The following is a 23801-nucleotide window of genomic DNA, read 5'->3' as shown; positions in this document are numbered from 1 at the left end:
CACAGGTATTATATGCTAATGTTCCCATTAATAAAACAGTGAGAGAGCTTGTTTCCTTATACTTCTTGCTCACATAATTTGTCATCATTACCATGTACAGAAGATTAAATGGCATCTCATCATAAATTTTAAAACTTATTTTTAACCAGGCACCAGTGGCTCATGTCTGTAATCCTAGCTACTCAGGAGGCTGAGATTTGAGGATTGCAGTTCAAAGCCAGCCCAGGCAAGAAAGTCTGTGAGACTCTTATCTCCAATTAACCACCAGAAAACTGGAAGTAGCGCTGTGGCTCAAGTGGTAGAGCGCTAGCCTTGAGCTGAAGAGCTGAAGGACAGTGCCCAGGCCCAGAGTTCAAGACCCATGACCGACAAAAACAAAACAAAACAAAACAAAAACCCCACCCAAACCCCTTGTTTTTAGTAAGCTGGGCATGGTGGTGTGCACCAGAGACAGAAGACCACAAGTTCTAAGCTCTAAGGCTGAGTAAAGTTAGCAAAACTTTACTATCTCAAAAACAGAGTAAAGGGGGCTGGGAAGGTGGCTCAGTGGTAGAGCGCTTGCCTTGCAGGCCTGAGGCCCTGGGTTCGATTCCTCAGCACCACATAAGCAAAAAGAAAAAAGCTGGAAGTGGCACTGTGGCTCAAGTGGTAGAGCGTTAGCCTTGAACTGAAGAGCTGAGGGACAGCTGAGGGACAGAGTTCAGGCCCTATGACCGGACCCAAAAAGAAAAACAGAGTAAAACAAAAGAGTGGGTAGACAATTTGATTAAACTTTGATTTCAATCCCCAGTACAGATGATCTATCAATCTATTTTATCTATCCATCTCTCTCTCTCTCTCTCTCTCTCTCTCTATATATATATATATATAAACTATGTTTGTAAATAAAATGCACCTAACAGTTTGAGTTCAGTGATTCTATAATCATGTCTATAATTCTAGCTATGCAGTTTGAGGCCATTCCAGGCATAATGTTCATGGAATCCTATCACAACCAATAAAAAAGCTAAATGATATGGTACCTGCCTGTGTATCTCAGCTATATAGGAAGTATAAATCTGAGGATCATGGTCCAGGTTGGCCCAGGTGAAAAGCAAGACCTTATTTAAAAAGATAATGATCACTGGACATGAAAATGAACTATACAACTTGTGGGTGGGGATGGTAAGGAAGAACTGGGAGACAGAGGCGGAAGGAGTGACATTGTCCAAAAAAGAAATGCATTCCTTACAGGATTTATGTAACAGTAACCTCTCTGTACATCGCCGTTATAATACTAGTTTAAAACATTTTAAAAAAAATAATGAAAGCAAAAAGTATTGGGATAGTTAAGTGATAGGACACCTACCAGGCAATCATGAAGCTCTGAGTTTAAAAACTTAGTATGGCCAAAAAAAAAACCTATAGATTACAAGATTGACGATCTTAATCATTTTTAAATGTACAGTTACATTTAATTTGAATTCTTGCACAACCATTTCCAGAAATCTTTTCATATTGATAAACTAAAACTCTATAGCCATTAAACAATGAGGTCCCCTTCTCCACTCCTCTCAGCCCTGGAGACCACTATTTCATCTGGGTCTCCATGAACCTGACTGCCTTGAGCATAATTGTGAGTGTGTGGTTGGCTTGTTTCAATGAGCATAGTGACCTTCACAGTGCATCTGTGTTGTAGCACATGTCAGAAATTCCATTCCTTTTCGAGACTGAACACTAGTCCGTCGTGCATACACACTACATCTTGTTTATCCACTCATCTCCGCATGGCCAGTTGCATTGCTCCCAGTTGTGAGCAGAGCTCTGAAAACATGGGAAGTCAAATTTATGGTCAAGACCTTCTTTTCATTTCTTTATGTACTAACCCTCAAGTGGAAAGTCTGGATTATATGGAAATTCTAGTTTTAAGTTTCTGGGGGAACCTCAGTATTTCTTTTCATACCAGCTACCCTATGTCACATTCTCATCAAAGTGTACAAAAGTTCAGATTTCTTCACATTCTTGCCAACATTTAATTTTTAAAACTGTTAATAGTAGGCATCCTGATGGGTGGGATGAAGTTTTCACTATCATTTGAAAATGGACTCCTCTTGTTATGAGTTTGAACATCTTTTCCAATGTACAAAAAAAGATAACAAGAGGTGACATTGTCCAAAAAGAAATGTTTTTTTATCTGACTTACATAACTGTAACCCCTCTGTATATCACCTTTATGATAAAAAATATTTTTAAAAGGAAGTATTTCCTGCTCCATGTACTCTTCCTATATATTTCTTTTGCCTATTTTAAGTAGGTGAAAGGTTGGAGTGGTGGTAAGTAGGAAGGATTCTAGGCAAAGAAAATGTTATCTACAAAGACACTGACATTGGTGAGCATCTGAGAGAAGGTAGGAGAAGGTAAATGTGGCTAAAAGGAACACACTTGTCTTATAATTCAATCAAAGATTTGGGGCTTTACTCCCACAGTGATGGAAACAACTAAGGAAATTATAAAAGAGGAGTGATATAATCAGATCTGCATTTTGTAAAAACTGACTGTGAATGTGGTGTAGTAAATAAATAATAGAGAGACAGAACACTCACAGGAGGTCAAGTCATCTGCCCACTGTAGTTAGGTGGGGGAAAAAACAGATGATTGGTGTAGGATTTCTGGAGAACTTGGGAGATCAAGAAATATTTAGAATTTTAATGTATTAAGATACATGAGGACAAAGGGTTGTTTGGTTCATTCATTCAACAACGGAGTGCCAAGAATCATTCTTAACAGACTGATACCAGCATGTGTTTTAATTTTTCACTTTTACATACTTAGTAGAACTATAAATGAAAGCTACAGAAATCATACTTCTAGTCTCAAATATGCAGATGAGCCAAAAGGTGGTGAGCTAATTAATATTCATAAAGCCTGAAAAATGAGACTAATACTAACACAGTGAGCCTCGTGAGGGTAAAAGCTAGGCAAGTGCTCCATTGATCCCTATCCCCAGACCAATTAATTGAGTCAATATGGAATTCACTTAGTGTATTCTGTACTCCTCAGAGCACATCACTGTGGTAATATAGTCAGTGAGGGTGGTTGTACTTGAGTGACACGGACAAAATTAGACTTCACTAAGTGAAAGGGTAGCATAGTTCACTAGGTAATATTGAAATTCTGTCAAATGAGGAACAATTCAAAGGACTGGAAGATAATGAACCTGAAGCAGAGAAGAGTATGAATATGTGATAGTCATCTGTAATGTTGTTGTGGAGGAATCAGTTTCATTTGCTGACAGGTGTAGGAACCAGATTAGAACCTGAGAGGATGAAGAACTTTTAATAGCTATCACCACAGACTGGGATTTCTTGTGAGGTAGTAAGCTGCCCATCACCTGGAACTGCTCAAGCAAGAATGGGGTAAAAATATAGAAGAGAGTTCTTTAGGAAGTGTGCTGAATTAGCTGTATGATTGAGAGCCATAACTTTCCAATTCATCCCTAAGGTTCTCATGGGGAAAAAAAAGAAAAAGAAAAGAGGACCCCTGATATGCTATCCCTCTACTTTTCCTGTGATTTTAACATAATCTGCAGTGTGTTACACTTAGAAAATGCCCTGTTTAGAAAGTCTATTGGGATGACTTCAAAAGATATGGAGCAGGTAGCCTTGAGCCCAGCAGAGTAGAGAGAAGGTGGTGGTGGTACTTGAACAAGAACTGTACAGAAGTGTAGCCCAGTGGCAGGAAAAAAGTGATAGAGGCCTGTGACAGAAGTCAATTTCTGTCAGAGCAGATGACTCTCCTATTGACTCTAGGTCTACTCATTTTGATACTTCTGCTTAGGAGAGTGTCAGCCTGGGCTCCCAAGTTGCTAAAAAGTTTGGCTCTGAGAGTTGGTTTCCTAATTTCCAAGAAATCAATGTGGTGCAAACTCCCATCAACTCTACCCAAGACAATCACTTAACAATATTTATTGAATTGACCTGGATAAATATTAGCATTTTAGCCACATTATTTTTTTTCTTGCTACTAGCCCATGGCTTGAAGTGAGAGCAAGCATCAGAATGACCTGGAATTCACATTTATCTCAGGCTGCCTCAAAGCCATGAGTCTTCTGCCTCAGCCTCCTGAGTGTTGAATTACAGCCAGGCTCTTGATATACATACACATATGCACACATGTACATGTATAAGGAATATGAGGTATAACCTGTGCTTGATGGGTTTATTTATTTATTTTTTGATGGCACTAAGGGCTAAACTCTGAGTCTCAAACTTGCTAGACAGACATCCTACCACTTAAGTGTCTCCCTCTTTTTTTGTTTTAGTTATTTTGAAGATAGTGTTCCAAGTTTATGGAGAGCTGGTCTGGACCTTCATTCCACCTATGTTTCGCACATACGTGGAATGACAGGTACATGCCACCACATCCAGCTAGTGGTTGAAATGTGGTCTTATAAACAGTTTGCAGCATAGCTTTAAACCTTAAAAGATCCAGGAAAGCCAAGGGCCAGTGGCTCATGCCTGTAATCCTGGCTGCTCAGGAGGCTGAAATCTGAGGATCTTGGTTCAAAACCAGCCCAAGCAGAAAAGTCTGTGAGATTCTTATCTCCAATTAAACACCAAAAAACTGGAAGTGGCGCTGTGGCTCAAAGTGGTAGAGCGCTAGCCTTGAGTAAAAAAGCTCAGGAACAGTGCCCAGGCCCTGAGTTCAAGCCCACAACTGACCCCCCCCCCCCCAATAAAAGATCTAGATCTGCTTCCTAAGAAGCTAGGATTACAGGCATGAGTACCAATGCTTTCTATTTATTTATTTATTTTTTTTTTTGGGGGGGGGGGGTCCAGTCGTGGGGCCTGAACTCTGGGCTTGGGATCTGTCCCTCAGCTCTTCAGCTCAAGGCTAGCGCTCTACCACTTGAGCCACAGCGCCACTTCCGGCTTTTTTCTTTTTGCTTATGTGGTGCTGAGGAATCGAACCCAGGGCCTCATGCATGCAAGGCAAGCGCTCTACCACTAAGCCACCTTTCCAGCCCCGTATCAGTGCTTTTTATTGGTATAATATTCTTTGATAATATTTTTTCATTAAATTTTTTTCGGACTGAAAATCAGAGTATTTTGCAAGGCCAGGCAGTGGGTACTACTAAATTACATACTTGGCCCCGTTTTTAACTCATACATAATAATTGCATGAACTTATGGGATACAGTGTGATATTTTAACACACGGATACAATTTTCAATTATCAGTTCAGAGGTACAAACATTACTCCAAACTCCTATCATTTCATGGTCTTGGAAAAATTCAAAATTCCTCTCTACTACTTGTGTGAGTTTCTGGAAAGCAATCAAATGCAATTTTTTAGTACATACAGAAATGGAGGAATGAGTATGGTCTTTTATCAATCATGAAGAAATGTTGACTGGACTGAAGGAAAGATTGTCTATGGACAGACAATAGGAAATTAATTTTTGTTAGTAGAACAGAAAATGAGGGCCTGGAAAGTTCAATAAGGAGTTTATATTTACTGGACAAAGAACTAGGAGCTTGGGAATAGTAACTTAGGAGCAGAAAATTATGTCATGAAAATTTAAAGAAAATCGCCTATCCATGGCCTGAAGTGAGGGCTGGTATCAGAATGACCAAGACAGGCCACTATTGAGTAGAGAGAAAGAACCAACATGGGAGCAGTGGGCATGTCAAGGAAGAGATGAGTGTGAATGATGTTCCCAGCAAAAATACAAACATAGCCGGGCACCAGTGGCTCACGCCGATAATCCTAGCTACTCAGGAGGCTGAGACCAGAGGATTGCTGTTCAAAGCCAGCCGGGACAGGAAAGTCTGTGAGACTCTTATCTCCAATAAGCCACTAGAAAACTGGAAGTGCGCTGTACCTCAAGTGGTAGAGCGCTTGCCTTGAGCTGAAGAGCTGAGGGACAGTGCCCAGGCCCAGAGTTCAAGCCCTACGACTGACCAGTAAAAACCAAACAAACATATTTGGGTTTCTGGTAGATACAAGAGATGACTGGCTATGTCTATGTACTGCCCATCCTGTGCTCTATGCCCCTCTAAGCTCCCTTATTATCCATGTCTCTGTCTAGAGCAGACTGGATTATCTGCCTCACTCAAGGTCTAATCTCTTCTTGGATCAAATCCTCCTTAGACTCCCATTTGTGGAGATCTTTCCTTACCAAATTCTGGATTTTCTTTATTAGCTGCTATGGCCCTCACCCATTTGGGAGTACAATGTTTCTACACAAATATGAGAGCAGCATCAGAAAGGGATGCTGTTAGTGGTCCTCTAATATTATAATCACTAAAGAGATTAGAATTAAGAGTACTTCCTTCTCACTGGTCCAGAGAAGAGGTAAAGCATGATGATACCATTTAACTTTCTTCTGTCCCCAACAACACTTGTGTATGAAAAATAGATGACCAATACTCTTACCTGTATCTAGTGTCAGACCTGTTTGAGTCAATGACCACTCTATTTTCAAACTACCGATGGCTTTCCAAGCTATTTTTCTTTCTTTCTTTATTGTTTGGTGCAAAACTTTAGAGTTGCACGTTCATGCAAGGACTTTGCCTGCCAGAAACAAGGTTCATGGAACTCACTAAAGTTCCCATCCTGGCCCCCTGAGGGAGTTTCTTTCTTATTTTCTCAGAACTAGAAACTTGTTCAGAGAGAGATAAGTCCAGGACACAGTTTTAAGGATGGTCTTAAATTTTAAGGACAGACTGTTTTAAGAGTACAACTGGAGGGACCGCCCCATCTCCCATTCTGGGCACCAGAATATGTTCCAGTGATATGGAAGTTCTTGGAACTACCACATTACTCATTACTTAGGTTAAGACATTTTTGAAAGCCCCAACATTAAAACGTAAATGATAGCTAGAAAGGAGAAATGGGTTTTTCTTATTTGCTTTAAGCCATTGGGAGTTAAGTGATCTACATAAGACCTAGTACTCAGGAAGGAATTGCAGTCATGAATGGAGAAAGACATGATTGGGATGTTTCCCGTCATTGAGATGTCAGAGTCTTGATAGAAGAATGCAGTGTTGAAAATATATCTTTCAACATAGCACCTGTCTCCCACTGAGTGTACTGAAACCTGAGTGTAGTCAGTGTACCATTCAGAAGTAACCATGTGTCCAACCTGTAGGCCTATTCTTCTTCTGCCCTATGGACAGCACTTGTCTGGGCTCTAGAAAATGGCTAGAAGCTTCTCCTCCCTCCTTTTCCTGTCTTCTTTGTTTCAGAGATAGTTTTGCTCTCCTAATACCTTTACAGCTCCAGTCCTCGCCTAGACATTCCCACACTGAACTTCCTCTTTTACTTCATATTTGAAACATGGTACTTAAATTTTAATTTTTTTCTGCTTAAGAATCTTAGATGGCTTCCATTTGAACTTTTCATGTTTCTTTCCTTCCCACTAGAGCTCAGTTTTATAAAACCAGCCCTCACCTCCACCCAGAAAGGAACATCTGATATTTAGGGGTAATAGTGTAACCAAAATATCAAGTGCAAAGACATAGTAATCAATCAGCAATCACATAAAATCAATTCTTCTCCTTCAGAGCACTGTTCCTAATAGTCATGTTAATGGGATTATGTGATTATTTCCTATTGAACTACAACCTTATTAAAAACCTAGTACCTAGGACATTGGAAGAACCCAGTAAACATAAATACATAAATAAAAAGAAATTTATAGTAGCTTCCATTATGGCTCACCTACATAACATGAACAGTATATGCAGCAGCACAGGGCAGGCCCAGTACAGAATTGTGAATCTGAGCACAACACACACTTTGACGTCCACAGTCCTAGTTCTCAAGCAGGTTAAATGTAAGATGAACTGGCCATCTCCTTAGTTATTATAAGTTGAGAAGGTGGGAAGTTCCCTAGATCAAAACTTACTTTCACCTGTCTCTCCAGAACCTTACTTTACTATTAATAGACTTGATATTTTAAGCCGATTTACAAATGCAAATGGGCACACAGTATGTAGAACAAGTCAACTGCTGTCTGGGCTCCTTTTGACCTAATGAATTCTTTCTAAATGAACTATTAGTCTCTAATATTGAGAGCCAGCAGTTGAAAGGGCAAAAAAAATAGGCAAAGGTTTCTGGATCAGATCAGACAAGGAAATGCCAACATGAAAGCAGAAGCCATTGCAAAGAGGCTGTGGATATCGCTTCCTTCCTCTAGCTCTCCTCCTCCTCTAGAAGCTTAGAAAGCTTCTAGAACAGAGCTGCTTGGAGCCCCCAGCACCTTAAGGCCAAGGGTCTTTTATCTGCCCTGTCTCACTAAAGATACAGGAACCTGGCTGGAAGAGTCTTGTTCCTGTAATGTCTCATCTCCAATGTGGCTGGCCTGAGAATCGATCCTGATGGTCAAACTTTGAAGTACACATTATGCCCCTTCCATAAGCCATCAGTTGCAAAGCTGCACAACCCCCTCTGCCCCTCTGCTCCAATTGTAGCATTTTACCTCATACTTTCCAAGTTAAGTGTTTCTTAAGAACATACCTGTCATCAATGCCCATCTACCACAGCTCCCAGAGACCAGACACATAAGCACAGTAGCATTCCCGAAGAAGAAGGAGTGAGCCGATAAGAAAGCAACAGGAGCCTTTGTCGGCTCTGGGGCTTCCTTATACAGTGAAAAATAATCTCAGAACCAGGGCTAGATCTGAAATACAGAAAGGGGAACTGACTAGAGAGAAGCAACACGCAGACAGTGGCAGATAACTTCTGCTGGCAGGTGGGCATTTCCACTGATGAGAATGACTACATGTATGATCTTGGACAGTGAGGAGTGTGTAAAGCCCTAAGGAAACCCCCAAAGACAACCCCTTCCACAACCATAAGCTCCCTGATAGACTGAGAGAGACCTAGGAACACAATCCTTAGAGCCCACAAGCTAACAATTCAGCTTGGTTCCATCCATGTTTGCTGAGCAGTCACACACATGCAGGGAAATTCCCAACCAGAAAGAACAAGAGATCAAATCATCCATGAAAGACCCTCTCTGTGGACCTCATTAAAAGTCAATTAAGGAGTGGCGCTGTGGCTCAAGTGGCAGAGTGCTTGCCTTGAACTGAAGAGCTCAGGGACAGTGCCCAGTTCAAGCTCCATGATTGACAAAAAAAAAAAGTCAATTAACATACACCACCCTGAAAGTGGCATTCCTGGAAGTGGGTGGTACCTTTGACTTTAGGGACAAGCCACAAATAGAAGTGGGAGAGGTATGTGAATGCCCAGAGGATTTCTCTGAACCCAGTGCTTTGGCAGGAATAGGCGTCACAAATTGCAGTTTATTTTCCTGCCCTGGATACATGGCTTCTTTTCTGACCATACTCTGTGCATACTCTGCACAAATACTGCATACTCTGTGATCTGTGATGGTGGCCAAAGTTATGTGCCTCTGAGTGCAGGGCATGTCTCTTCTGCTTTCTTTAGTGGTTGACAAGGACCCACAAAGCTGTAGAAATTGAGTGACAAAGTGAAAGCTGTTTGCTGTTGACTGGATTGAGAAGACTAAGGCAGTAAAAGGCATATGGTGCAGGGGAAGGAATGTGGGCTTGGAACTGGTGGTCCCTAGTCATATCCTGGCTTGACTGTGGGACAGGTGGCTGAGCATCTCCAAATCGCAGTCTTCTCGGTCTTGTCCCTATGAAATGAGATTAGTACTAACTTTCTTTCTTTAGTATTCTGAAAGGCAGATGAGATCTTGCAGGTAAGTCACCGGAATCATCTGGCAGGCTGTTTTGTTTTCCTTATTACTTTCTTACCTCACTTCTTTTTTCTTTTCTCTCTCTCTCTCTCTCTCCTTGAATTCAGAACTACTAGGCCCTGTCCTTTAGCTTTTTCGTTCAATTTTAGCACTCTACTATTTGAGCCATGTCTTCACTTCTGATATTTTACTGGTTAATTGGAGATTTTAAAAAAAATCATGCAGATTTTTGTGCCCAGGATGGTTTTACACTGAGGTCTGATCTCAGGCTCCTCAGTACCTACACAAGCCCCATGGCTCCTGGCAATTGTTTTCTTTGAGTCTTTCCCAATTCTTACTTTGACCTTTCCACAAAAGGGTCTTCCTTCTTTCACTAAAGAGACGATGATAGCTCTTCCCAAACACATCTGTAAAGCTCTTTACCTTCCATCCGGGGACTCTGGACTCCGCCTGAGTCTTTCCCTTTGACCACTCTGTGTGCATATCTCAAAAATGCCATATGGATAGACCCACCTGGGGTTTTCCTCTGGATTTTACGATCGTAATTTTCTTTTATTTGAAAGAGTCATGTGGTTTCCTTCTTGTACTACATGAAATTACCCATCTACTAGAGCATTGGAGAATCCATTCATATTTCACTTAATTTTCAAATGTCCTTCTTTGCCTTGTGTTGACCAATGAAAATACAAGGCAAGCTAAATTGAAATTTTTGCTATCAACAGAATCTTTTGTCAGCACTAGGAATCAAATCTAGGGCCTTGTGCATTCTAGGTAAATCCCCTACCACTAAACCTGCCTCCCTAGCCCTGCCAAAAGTGTTTTGAATACCAGACTTAAGTATTTTAGCTACTAGTAACATTATTACTTCTATAGTATGTTTCTCGCTTTACTTATTTTATGTAAATTTATTTGAAAAGAAGTCTTATGTTAATACAAAACATCTTAGAAATCTGTATCATTTGCTGTAAATAAAGGATGACTATAAATAACATACCCCATTGAGCTTGAATTCATAGAGACATAGATTCATATCCTGGCTCTACTCCTGATACTTGTGATTTTAGGGAAATTACTTAACCTCTCTGAGCCTTGGCTCTCTCCTAGAGGTAATACTGTAATAACTCTTAGGGATTAAGTGTCATATATAATGGGACCTAGCACAGAATTAAAAAATAAGAATAAAAATAAAATAAGAATTACAAAAACAATAAGTTCTCTTTTTTTCCTGGACAGATTTGCTTTATTGTTTTCCTCTTACCTCCCTGATTCAGTTCCTGCTTAGAGCAAGGAATATGCATGAGTGATGGGTCAAGCAGTAGAAACAAGGGACAGCATCACATCATGGAATTCTCTGAGTCTCTAGAGTTGCAAGGCTGTAAGGAACATCAGAGATGTCCCCCTAGTCTCAGGCATGGATTCCCCCCCATGTCACTACTAATTGATGCATGTGTAACCTATGCTTTCTTGCTTGTCATACTGGGAAACTTACTTCCTGATAAGAAGGTCATATGCATGTCTTTTGGTGTTGTTTGTTTGTTTGTTTGTTTGTTGGAAAGTCATGGGGCTTGAACTCAGGCCTGGAAACTGTCCGAGAGCTCTTGTGCTCAAGGTTAGTGCTCTACCAGTTTGAGCCACAGCTCCACTTCCAGTTTTCTGGTAGTTAATTAGAGATAAGAGTCTCATGGACTTCTCTACTTGGGCTGGCTTTAAACCATGATCTTTTTCTGTTTTTAGATATTACAAGTTTTATTTCTTTTCTTCTTTTTAATTTTTTAATTAAGTTTTCACTGTGAAAATACTGTACAGAGGGGTTGCAGTTACATAAGCAAGGTAGTGAGTACATTTCTTATCCAGCATTGTTGCATTTCTTATCAAAGATTGTTGCCTCCTCCTTTGTTTTTCCCCTACCATCCCTTCCCTCCCACCTCCACAACTACATTTCCCCCCACCCATCTACCCCTCCACCCCCACCTTGAACTATGATCTTTAGATCTCACCATCTCAGCCTTCTGAGTAGCTAGGATTACAGGTATGAGCCACTGGTGTATGGCATGTCTTTTTTTTTTTTTAATATTAAATCTCAACTTTACTACTTCTCACACTCCACCTCCATAGTGCCATTAGATATCATAGTCTGGTTTTTTTTTTTGGAATGAACAGAATATATTTTTGTGTCTTTTTAAAAAATATAAAACCCTGGGCTGGGAAGGTGGCTCAGTGGTATAGTGCTTGCCTTGCATGCCTGAGGCCCTGGGTTCGATTCCTCAGCACCACATACGCAAAAAGAAAAACGCCAGAAATGGCACTGTGGCTCAAGTGGTAGAGTGCTAGCCTTGAGTTGAAGAGTTGAGGGACAGCGCCCAGGCCCAGAGTTCAGGCCCCACGACCGGACCCAAAAAATATATATATATAAAACCCAACAAATAACGAAAAGCAATCATATATTTCCTTAACAGTCTTTCCTCTTAATTAAATATCATCAGTGTCTTGGCTTACCGGTCTGCAGGACCCTAAACAATGACACTTCCACTAGCACCCTTCTTCCTGAGTAAGTCATCACAACCTTGAACAGAGAAGGTTCAGTGCTTTGGACCTGGCAGTGATGAGATCACTTTCTTTAATGAGTCAAAGATCACATTAGCTTAACATTAGTTATAGGAAGTTAGCTGAGCATGATTTTTTTCTTCACATATTGTGAAAAAAAAAATGGTCCTGTTTGTGTGTCAGTATTTAGAGACAACAGTCAGCCATTCAAATAGTACTGACTCTCTTCTGTTATCAGAGCCAAGTGTGGTCAGGGTGCTACTGTAATGGTGATCAATCCTGGTAGATGATGAGTAGAGGTTGAACGGAATGAAGACCATCAATTCCTTGTGTTTGGTGAGGAAGAAGTTACTGTTAACCTCAAAAAGCTACTTTCCAAGTTGACCTGCTTCCTCTACTGATCATCCCTGGATAGTCATAGGTCTGAGGCCCAAGCTGCAAGCAATAACAATGAAAGAGGAGTGACCATAGATGGTAGCTTTGGGCCTGGAGAGGACAGAAACCTTCTTAATATTCTTGTCCAACTGTTGCCCAAGAAATGGTATCTAGGAACCCTATATTTGGGGCTACTCTCTATGTGACAAAGCCAGAAACCTGTGGGCATATAGGAATAACCAAACACTTGGCTAAATTTCCCCATTTTAGTCATGTCTAATATCTACCTAAAAGACCTCCTGTGGCCTAGGGTCTAGTGCAGTTGGCAGAGATTCTAGCTGGGCACCAGCAGCTCCTCCCTGTAATTCCAGCTACTCAGGAGGCTGAGATTTGAGGATCACAGTTCAAATCCAGTTGGGACAGGAAAGTCTGTGAGAATTTTATCTCCGATTAACCACCAGAAAACCAGAAGTGGCACTGTGGATCAAGTGGTAGAGAGTTGAGCTGAAAGAGTTCAGGGACAGTGGCCAGGCCCAGAGTTCAAGCCCCACAAATGACAAAAAAGATAAAAATGGTGGACATGGTGGTTTGAAGATAGAATAAAGTAATCTCCCTGAGTAATTATGGTAGCATTATCTGTTGAAAGGCTGATTTGCATTTGCTTTCTGAGCTTTCTGAGCCCAGAGCTGTGTGCAGTGGAAGAAAGAAGAGATGATCCAAGGCTCTTCCAGGATTCTGCAGAAGCCAATGGAAGATATAACACAAACAGGTGTCCTGTATTTTTAGAAGTCTTCCTTCTTTTAAGATGCAAGAGGAAGGGAGGTATTTATGAGCAATGGAAGGGAAGCCTTATGAGCAATGGAACACAAAGTGCCCCTCCCTTGGTGCGCCCACAGACAACTTCCTCAGGGGTGATGACTCATGCCTAGAGAGGGAATAGCTTCAGCTTAAGGGCCCAGACATAGGAGATATTCTTTTACCCCACTCTCCTGGGGGGCAGGGACCCACCAGACTCCACAGGAATACCAAGGGCTCGGATAATTGGGTGCCGATGGAACCAGAGGCTTGAGGGCCTTGTACAAAGTAAACTATGAATTTTGCAATGGATAAAGAGGAAGAAAGGGACCCCCTGCACGACCAAGATGGAGTCTGCTATCCAAATGAGAGAATGGAGGCTCAGAGTGGAGTTAGGACTAAGTTAAAAGGAAATAAGGAAATTGATTATCTCTTTTTCTGTGTGTGTGCCAATCTTGGGACTTGAACTCAGGGTTTGAACACTGTCCCTGAGCTTTTGTGCTCAATGCTAACATTCTACCATTTGAACCATAGTTGGAGATAAGAGTCTTAGAATCTTTCCTGCTCAGGGTGGCTTTGAACCATGGTCATCAGATCTCAGCCTCCTGAGTAGCTAGGTTTACAGTCATGAACCAGCAGCACCTGGCAATGATAATCTCTTCTGTATTTGGATTCCTGAGCAGATTTCATAACCTATGCAGTATAGAATCTATGTAGGAAACAAGACTATAAGGAGAATTCTTGAACTGTTCTTCATTTTCAAGTGATGCAGCTCAAGAAGAGTCATTCTCTTATTCTCAGTGTTGTTATACAATTTCTGATAATGCTGGGTAGCTAGCCACAGTCCCCAGGACCTGACTCTGCCCTTTTAAGCAAACCCTGCTGGGGTCCTCAGTTCCCTGCTATCACATGAGAGATAGCACCTAAAATATGCAATGCATTTTCTTCTTACTGTACCTGTAAAATTGCATTTTTTAGAAGCCTTGCTCCTTAAAGCATAAGCATATACCAACTATAAAGAGAATTAAAAAACAAGTCGTAGACTTGAAGAAAGTATTTGCAAAATACATCTTTATCATATCGATAAAGAAGCCTAGACCCTAAATGATTGACTACATGCGTACTAATCAATTCCAGTGATGTGATATTTAAGAAAAGTTTTCATCATGGAGACAGTGATATTAAATTGGAGGTTGCCACGGACTGGGAGAGAAATGGGAAAGGATACAAAGGAGGCACTCAAGTAATTTCTAGGGTGGTGGAATTATTTTATATAATAGCATAATGGCAGGCACATAAGATCATGTATTTGTCAAAACCATGGAACTACATAACTCAAAGAGGGAATTGTGGTGTGTAGCATAAACTGTAGTTAATAATAATGTGTTAACATTGGTTCATTTATTGTAACAAATCTATCACACTCATGAAAGACAGTCATAAGAGAGGAAATTGGGTGCAGGATAGAAAATGGATGGGAATGCATTGTGGTATCTTCTCTTTCTCTCTGACTCTCTCCGTCTGTCTCTCTCTAAATCTATAAGTGTTCTAAAAATAAAGGCTATTACTTTAAACACACAGATACACTCACATACAAACCACATAAGCCACATTCACTGATTCCTGGCAACACAACTAAATTACCAATGTGACATTTTAGAGGGATCTTAGACTAGTGGGAAAGAAAATCAGCATTAATTTCATAGTCCAAAGGTTCACTTCCCCATGTTGCACACTTATAATCAAATGCCATGCATACAAGGCTGTAAAGAAAAATCTCCAGGGCTGTATTTCTGCTATTTTGATATTTTATGCATATATCTGATGCAGAACCAGAGATTTTTAAATCAATTCCTTAGGTAAATTAAAGAAAAAGTCCCACATTTTCTAAAGGCCAGATCAATGTTTTTAAAAAAAAGCTTTCAGTTCCATTTTTTTCTGGAGGAACATTCTTAGAAATGTAGTGGGTTTCTCTCTTCTTTGAAGGGGGGGGGGTGGGATACAATCTTATCCTACACTAAAAGCAAACTTCATATAGTTAAGCATTAGAAGTTGAGTCTTTCTCCCTCCCAGATTGTACTTATATCAGAGAAGATAGTCTTTAGAATAAAGAGAGAGCTTCACTCTTACCCTTTTAACACAGATCCACTCCCCTTCTAACTTTGCTTTGTCAGTCTCCCTAGATGTCCCGAGGTACCTGTCTTCTTGAATTCACTTTGTCGGGATGCGAATACATAGCATTCATGCGTGCTAGGGAAGAGGCAACATGTATTGTCTCTTAATTTGGACTCTTACCAATTTCTGAATGTGAGATCTAGACCTAACAGCACACTTTGCCTAGATGTGCTCATGGGAGAAGTCAGAAAGTCAGAGGACACCAGCAGGTATTTGTAGAATTTTATCAAGTGAAGCAAGTCTCTATCTACATGTCCTGTCAACATCACATGGTAGCTTAAAAAACAAACTTTAGCAACAAAGTACATTTATTGGGATTTATTGCATTCACTTAAATTTAAAAATAAACATGAAGGAAAAACTGGTGAAAAGGATAAAAATCATTACTACGGTGCATGCAATTTTAGAAAAAAAAGTGCTGCTGTGCCACAGAAGACTAGGCATTTGCTTTATGGGTATTGCTGATAGGGAGGATGAAGACAGACAGAGGAAGCCCTCAGTCCAGTGAAAATCACTACTAGAGATGAGGAGCCCATAATCAGACCTAGGGTCTGAGTGTGGTCTATGGTCTAATGGAGACATGGCAAAGTGGAAACAAGAGATCTTAAGAAGTGTGCAGAATAGGGCACATCACTGTGGTCAAATGACAAAAGCCTGGGCACAGGTCAGGGAACCAAGGTTAATTAAGCCAGAGGGCTGAAGTGGAGGAGGACTGGGGAAGAGATGGATTCACAAACTTTCCCTCATGGATACCAGAGCCAGAGTATAGCAGCAAGATGACATCCAAAGCGTTCTTTCCTACTTTGCCTTCTGCTGTATATCCAAACACTTCAAGGAAAGAGCTGAGCCAGGTGTCAAGATGCATGGGAACTTGTAGTAACTATAGATGCCAGGGACGCATGCAGACAGGCATTATTGGGCTTTGTTCCTCTGTATCTCTGCAATATTTCCCATCTCCCAATAATACCTTAAGATCTATAGACATCATTGCACCAGTTAGTCTTTCTATTTTTTAATCTCTTTTTGTCCATTCAACAAACCCCGCTAGACCTGCCTGAATACAGGCACTTGACTTATCCTAGAGTTCAAGATATTCTAGAGAAGAGTGGTCCCTGCCCTCCTGGAGCACATCCATCTAAGAAGTCAAGGGAAGAGCCATCAAGTGATTTTCAAAACACCCAGCTTTAGTTAGGTGCATTGTCCTCATAGGTCAGTATTACCTTAAGAGTATGAGGTAGATTCTGTTTAGGTTGTATAGCTTATAACCAAGGAAAGTTTCCCCACATCTTTTGGTTCAAGAACCAGCTTCTCTGGGAAGCACACTGGCTCCTTTTCTGGTCACATCTAAAATGGCCCCAGGGTCTGCAGAATCCATGGTCAGGGTTAGCACTGCAGAGAATCCTACAGGTCTTCATGTCTAAGGATAGATTGGGGAATCCTTGTCTTACCCTCGAATTTAATAACTCCACACTCTAGCTGTTCAGTAGGGCTCACAATATTTCTCCAACTTCAGAACTTCCCCTGACAGTATACAGATGACCTACTGTTTAGCCAACAACAAAACTACATAAAATTTTCCTAAGATGAGTGAAATATGCAGCAGCAAGTTTAAAAGTCAATATCAAGCTAAACTCTGATGACTCATGACTGTAATACTAGCTACTGTACTCAGGAGGCTGAAATCTGAAGAACAGAATGCAAAGCCAGCCTAGGCCAGCAAATCTGAGAAAGTCTTATTGCAAGTTAACTTCCAAAACAAAAAAAGAGCTGGAAGTGTAGCTGTGGCTCAAGTAGTAGAATTCAGCCATGAGCACTCAGACTCTGAGTTCAAGCTCTGGGGCATAAGTGCAACACACATGCGCATGCACACGCACGGACACACACATACACACACACACACACATCAATACCAATAAGTTGTCAACATGTGTGATACCACTTTTCAGAACTCAAAAAAAAAATACCAGATTCCAAACTTACTATCATTTCGAGCTTACCTGCAAACATCAAATGTGTAAGATTTTGTACTTACATATTCTGAGAAACTGTCATGTCCCTGATAGTCTCAGTTAGAAGAAATAGAATGAGGTAATATTCTAAATGTAAACGTTGCTGGAAAAGTTAAGCCCATATTTCTTTTCTTTGTGAGGAGGTGGAGATACCACACATAACAAAACTAACACGTATTAACAAATAGCAGCATATTTGAAATTTAGGGAAGTATGAAATTGGTGAAAGTACCTTATGCAAAATATTTATAGAAGACGCTAAATAAAATGTACACTGCAAAGTAAAGTAGATTGGGACATAGCCAACATAGCCAATGTAACTAAGTTTATTTAAAAAAAGGAAACACTGATTTTTTTTAATGTTTCTACTTCACAACAGGGGTGGGGAAGGACATGGCACACTCAAAGTCTCGGTTCCCTATGACATCCTTGTCACCAGAAGCCATGCACAGAAGACATATGAACCCTTGATACGTGCCTTTATCCATCTGGATTGCAGGCTTCAAGTTTGTGGTGCAGGACAGTTAAGGCAATTTTGCAGCTCCTTCCTACTTCCTTCACATGCCTTCATGTGGAAGATTCCAAGGGCCCACTGCCACAAAAGGCTAACTAGGAGAAAGTTTCCCAGGAAAGCAAGACTGTTGTCCTTCCTGCTCTTCACTTTTAACGTGCTTCTACCTGAGCTTCACTCAAATGTTCTTTAATATTGAAAACGATCTGAAATAAGCCTGGTACTGGTAGGTACCATTTTAGATGAGCTGTTGGCATTTTTTTTTTAGGAAGGACATTTATAAACCAACCTGACCATTGCATGACATGGACTAGAGGCGAAATATTGCCTTCGAGTTGTACTTTCACTCTGTCGGGGTTATTTACATACAATCAAAAGAGATGATTTTTAAAAGAGGTGTTGTGTGTTTTGGTTTGGGCCTCTTGGGATGCCTGTGGCCAGGAAGAAGGGCCAGGGCCAGTTTCAAAACTGTGGATCACACATGTTGCATTTATGTCACCCTTGCGCACTCACTACCACCTTCTAAGTCATTGATGGCTCATTTTGGAGACTTCATCACCTCTCCCTGGAGTATTACAATAGCTGGTGATGAAACTTCCTTCCTTTAAAGACATGTTCCTTGTTCCTCTGAACAAGATCCACAGGCCCTTGAAAGACCAAAAGCTATCTTCCTCTGTTATTGATGTCACCCACACCATTCAACTTCCCACTGGTTACACTAGAACCATTCACTCTTTCTCAACTCCTAAGACCTTTGAAGATGTTTTGCTCCTTTACAGTTGCACAAGATGTTCCTTCTGTCTACTACTCCTTCCAAGCCAGATCCTATTCTTTCTCAAGATCCACACCACTCCTATAATCCTAGCTACTCAAGAGGCTGAGATCTGAGGATCAAGGTTTGAAGCCAGCCTGGGTAGAAAAGTCCATGAGACTCTTTTCTCCAGTTAACCACCCCAAAGCTGGAAGTGGATATGTGGTTTAAATGGTAGACAGTTAAGCCTTGAGCAAAAACAAAAACAAAAAATAAACAAAAACACCCAATTAAACAAAAACATAAAGCCCTGAGTTTAAACCCCAGTGCTGGCACAAAGAAAAAAAAGAAAAGATCCAGATCACTTCATAGTTGACCTCTCCCTTGCAAGTATGCTTCCCTTCTTTCCCTTCCTTTTTTTCTACATCTACATCTTCTTCACTCCCAAACCACAAGACCTCTTGGTTTGTTACAACAGTTTCCATATGGTGTTTCACTGCTCAGATGGGTATCCTGCCCTGAGAGCCTCCAGGATGAGAACACGTCACTCCTTCTTGCATCCTTAGTACTTATCACAGTACCCAGTCCAGAGTGGAGCTCAGTACGTGTCTACTGATTCAAGTAAATATCTGTTAATTTATTGCTATTTGCTAGTATTCTGGGGCACACAGTGTATTCTAAATACATGACTTAATTTATCTCCGGGATAGTATAAAAAGTTTTATTTGGGGAGGAGGAAAGTGGTGGAGAGTAAAGAAAGGGTGATGTGTCCACAAAAAGAAATGCACTCTCTGCTTGACTTAGGGAACGGTAGCCCCTCTGTATAATCCTTTGATAATAATAATGAAATTATTATTTTAATGTACTACAAAAAATTTTAACAAAAAGTTTTATTGATAAGAAAATTGATTATCAGAGAGTTTAGACCACTTGTCAGGATCACATAGCTCATGATGTGAAGTTTTGAATTTTGTGCTAATACTGGGGATTGAACTCAGGGTCTGGGCATTGTGCTTTAGCTTAAGCCACAGCTTCACTTTTGGCTTTTTGCTGGTTAACTGGAGACAGAAAGTCTCATGGAGTTTTCTGCCCAGGCTGGCTTTGAACTGTCATCCTCAGATCACTGCCTCCTGAGTAGCTAGAATGACAGACACAAACCACTGACACCCAGCTGATTTTAAGTTTTTGGCAAGGTATAGAATTGAATCTGTTTGAATTTATAGCTCAACGTGCTATGTAGGTATATTGGAATGTCAGATGGACTTCAGTATACATTTTTTTGAACTGAATGCTGACTAGGCCTGGCACTCTTTAAGTATGTGTCTTCACTGTGCTTCTTATTAATTATGCATTCTTCATTAAGTTATTAAACTTCTCTAAACCTATTTCCTCATTTTTCCCAGTGGGGAAAATAATATCAAACCTATGTGGCTCTAGAAGGATTTAGGAATGATAGCCATATAAATGCCCTGGCCTGGCCCTGGCTGATCCTGGCCATAACAGCAATCATGTGCTCCATCCTGCTCAGATCCATGCACTTGACATTCATCCTCCCATACACACACCTGTCCTCACCATTTAAAGGTATTAGAAGCATTCAACTCTCTAGTAGATGATGATACTGAGGCTCAGAGAAGTCAGCAATCAGTCCAAAATTCCTTTAATTGGAGGGGATATTTTTCTTAAGGCCTCTCCAGGTAAGATCTAGAGTTCAATCTATTGTCAACCAGGTTTACTTGCACGTTCACATACAACACTTATGTGAACTTAAGTTGCACTTAAGAAGCTAGAGTTTGGATTATTTTCTTTTTTTCCCTCCTGAATTTCAGTTCCTGGCAGCTATGAACACCTATCAAGTCCAAGACTTCTGCAGACGGAATCTTGGGTCATCTAGTAGATGAGTCTATTAACTTCTCCACCTTAATGTCTTCATCTTCTCTATGGAACCCTCACTTGATTTTTCCCTTCCATCCCAATTCACTTCCTTCCAAACCCTAGGCAGAGATCTTGGAGAGAAAGTAAATGGATTCTGCCTTAGAATCTGGCATCTTCAGGGATGTGAGCTGACTGGGTCCAGACTTGCACATAACCTGTACTCGGACTCTCAGCCTTTCCTTTTCTGCAGCACCAAGCAAGTCATAGACATGAGTAAAACTAGACACGTGGAAAGAAGATTGCTTCTCCCGACTGGAAGGCAGTAAGTCTTTACCAGATGGGTGGGTTGTTCTCGTGTGGAAAGATGGCACACTGTTACCAGAGGCTCTGATGCTCCCAGTGGAGCTAGAGATGCAGGCCTGTGTGAATTCTCCAGATGTCTGAGACATTCACAGCTTAATTATAATGGAAGTTTTTGCTTTCTTTTGCTGGTTTGTCAGTTCTCTGTCTAGGGATCATCTTCTGTCCATCTGGTTTAGTTCTTGACCCATGCCCAGATTTTGTTCTGCCCGTGACCACTGGCTCCTTGCCTGGCTCTTGTCAGGGAAGTAGTAGTTCCAGTCTCCTCCTTTCTAGTTCTGACTTACCATAGCCTGGACTCCATGCTATTACATTCTTAATTCACTCTATCTACTATATCCATAATTACCTCACTGTCATTTTAACCTCGGTTGCATTAAACAAGGTCAAGAAAAAAACAGATGGCCTTGGCCCAACTAGCCCAAACCAAACACTGAGCCATTATGAACAGTCTGTTTACCTTTCCAACTTCTCTCTCTGTCTGTCTCTCTCTGTGTCTCTGTCTGTGTCTCTGTCTCTGTCTCTCTCTGTCTCTGTCTCTGTCTCTCTCTTTCTGTCTTGGTCTTTGGCCTTGAACTTGGGGCCTGGGTACTATCTCTGGGTCCTTTTGCTCAGGCTAGTGCTCGTATCACGTGAGCCACAGCACCACTTCTGGCTTTTTTGAGTAGTTTATTAGAGATAAGAGTCTTGTTTTTTTTTGTTGTTGTTGTTTTTTTGGGTCCGGCCGTGGGGCCTGAACTCTGGGCCTGGGTGCTGTCCCTCAGCTCTTCAGCTCAAGGCTAGCGCTCTACCACTTGAGCCACAGTGCCACTTCCGGCTTTTTTCTTTTTGCTTATGTGGTGCTGAGGAATCAGACCCAGGCCTCAGGCATGCAAGGCAAGCACTCTACCATTGAGCCACCTTCCCAGCCCGAGATAAGAGTTTTATGGGGACTTCTGGGCCTACTGGCTTCAAACCTCAATCCTCAGATCTCAGATCTCAGTAGCTCGTATTATAGGTATGAGCCACTGGGGCCTGACTTCCCTTGATAAATCAGGTTAGGCTGTCCTGGCCTGCAGGAAAACTTCGGAGTTTAGCAGCTATCCTTGAGATTTTGGAGCTATACAGAAACCACAGTCTCATCACTTCACTTCTGTTCTCTGAAGGTCTGTGTTGGATGATCCTAGCTTCCTGGCTGAGTTTCATCAATACATTGCTTTTGAACTTGATTATTTCCAGGACAATGCAAATTCACTTTATAGATTTGGCAATTCCTGTCAAAAAATCACCCCTACTTTTATAATGCTGCAAACCTAGAAATAACCACTGTATTTCAATACAGTTGCTTGATACCTTTTTCCATTATTTAAAAAAATCACTTTCTAGTTTATTATAACTTATGTAATTATCCATTATGTACGCATGCATTCAATCTTTTATTCTTAATTTTTCATTATATTGAATAATTACAATAAGTATTTTGTGCACAGGTCTGTTTTTATATCTTTTGTCTGATTAGTTAGATCCCTAGATGTAAATTATTAGAGAAACATGTATAAGCATTTCTTATAATAAAGAAAAGTAGTAGTTTATGTATATCCTAGAATTAGAAGTTCAAATTTGATTACAGTTACCCACAATGATTAATGTGCAAAAAAATCCTTACAAATTAGTTGTAGATATAAATATTTGAAGTAAAAACAGAACTGAATAGCAGACTTTCATACACAATTTCATGAAGACGCTCATGTGGCTACCAGTTATGGGGTACGGTTTGATTTTAATGTTTTGGACATCCCACCTTAGAAAAACAGAGTTTGTGGTTTGGCCTCCACCTTATTCACTTGCATTCATCTTGCCCTCTTATTGATAATTAAGAGGTCAACCAGAGCAGCTTCTAGGTTATAGGTAAGATTGTACTCATCAACAAGTCAGCTGAAGAAATCTGACACAATTTATATGCCCAAAAAAAACCCCAATACACTGTAAATCATGTGTTGGAGGCTCATGACTGCAATTCTAGCTACATGAGAGGCTGGAATTGGAAGGATGGAGGGTCCAGGTCAGCAGTGACAGAAAAAGTCTGAGAAAGTTTATCTCCAAGGAGGGAAGCTGGACTCAGTAACACACCCAGCAGGAACAGGAAACCTAAAGTAGGCAGATTGAGAACCAGGAGCCTGTGTGGGCAGGAAACTACATACTGGAACAAGAGGAACCTGAAAAATATTTTCTTCAATATTGTCATTCATATTCCTTTTAAAAAAAATCACTGTATAGCACCAAGCATGATGACACATGCATGCAATTCTAGAACTTGGAGGCTAAAACAGGAGGATCATGAGTCTGAAGCCAACCTCATCTACATAACAAGACCCTGTACCAACTCTACCTTAAAACCAAACAAAACAAAAATCTTTAAAATATCACAACAATCAACTGAATTGAATTTCTTCTGTCAGCTTGTGATTGCTGACTTCTATTCTCAAGTAGACTATGAAAAGTAAAATATTGGTTATTTCTCTCATCACAATGTTTTAAAGCTATCCATTTAAAAAAATAAAGATCTGGTTCCTCATTGGAAAGAGTTGTAAGATGGAGATGATGATCTGGATTTATAACTACCTTCTAGGTAGTTGCATATTTCAGGTATACCAATTTCTGTCCAGCCTTGACTCACTGGTTAATTTAGTGAAATGCTCAATGTTGAGTTTTAGTTTT

At 40.7% G+C, this 23801-nt stretch overlaps 1 protein-coding gene across 2 annotated transcripts in view; it reads right to left on the bottom strand.

The window, feature by feature from the left end:
- The window catches only part of Cd86 (CD86 molecule), a 62361-nt gene that overhangs the window by 31701 nt on the left and 6859 nt on the right, over positions 1-23801 (bottom strand). Inside the window, exon 1 of one of the 2 annotated variants that reach the window (XM_042669265.1) lies at positions 8503-8670. The exons of the other annotated variant lie outside the window; for it this stretch is intronic. Within the exon in view, the coding sequence (XP_042525199.1) occupies positions 8503-8519 (17 nt within the window). The 5' untranslated portion in view covers positions 8520-8670. Of the gene's footprint in view, positions 1-8502; positions 8671-23801 lie in introns of those variants that run through there. 2 annotated transcript variants of the gene reach the window in all.

Source organism: Dipodomys spectabilis, unplaced genomic scaffold (assembly GCF_019054845.1).
Source record: "Dipodomys spectabilis isolate Male_0828 unplaced genomic scaffold, ASM1905484v1 ptg000017l, whole genome shotgun sequence".
Taxonomy (NCBI): Eukaryota; Metazoa; Chordata; class Mammalia; order Rodentia; family Heteromyidae; genus Dipodomys; species Dipodomys spectabilis.
Note: the sequence above shows the minus strand (reverse complement) of the source record. Positions and strands in the feature narration are given on the sequence as shown.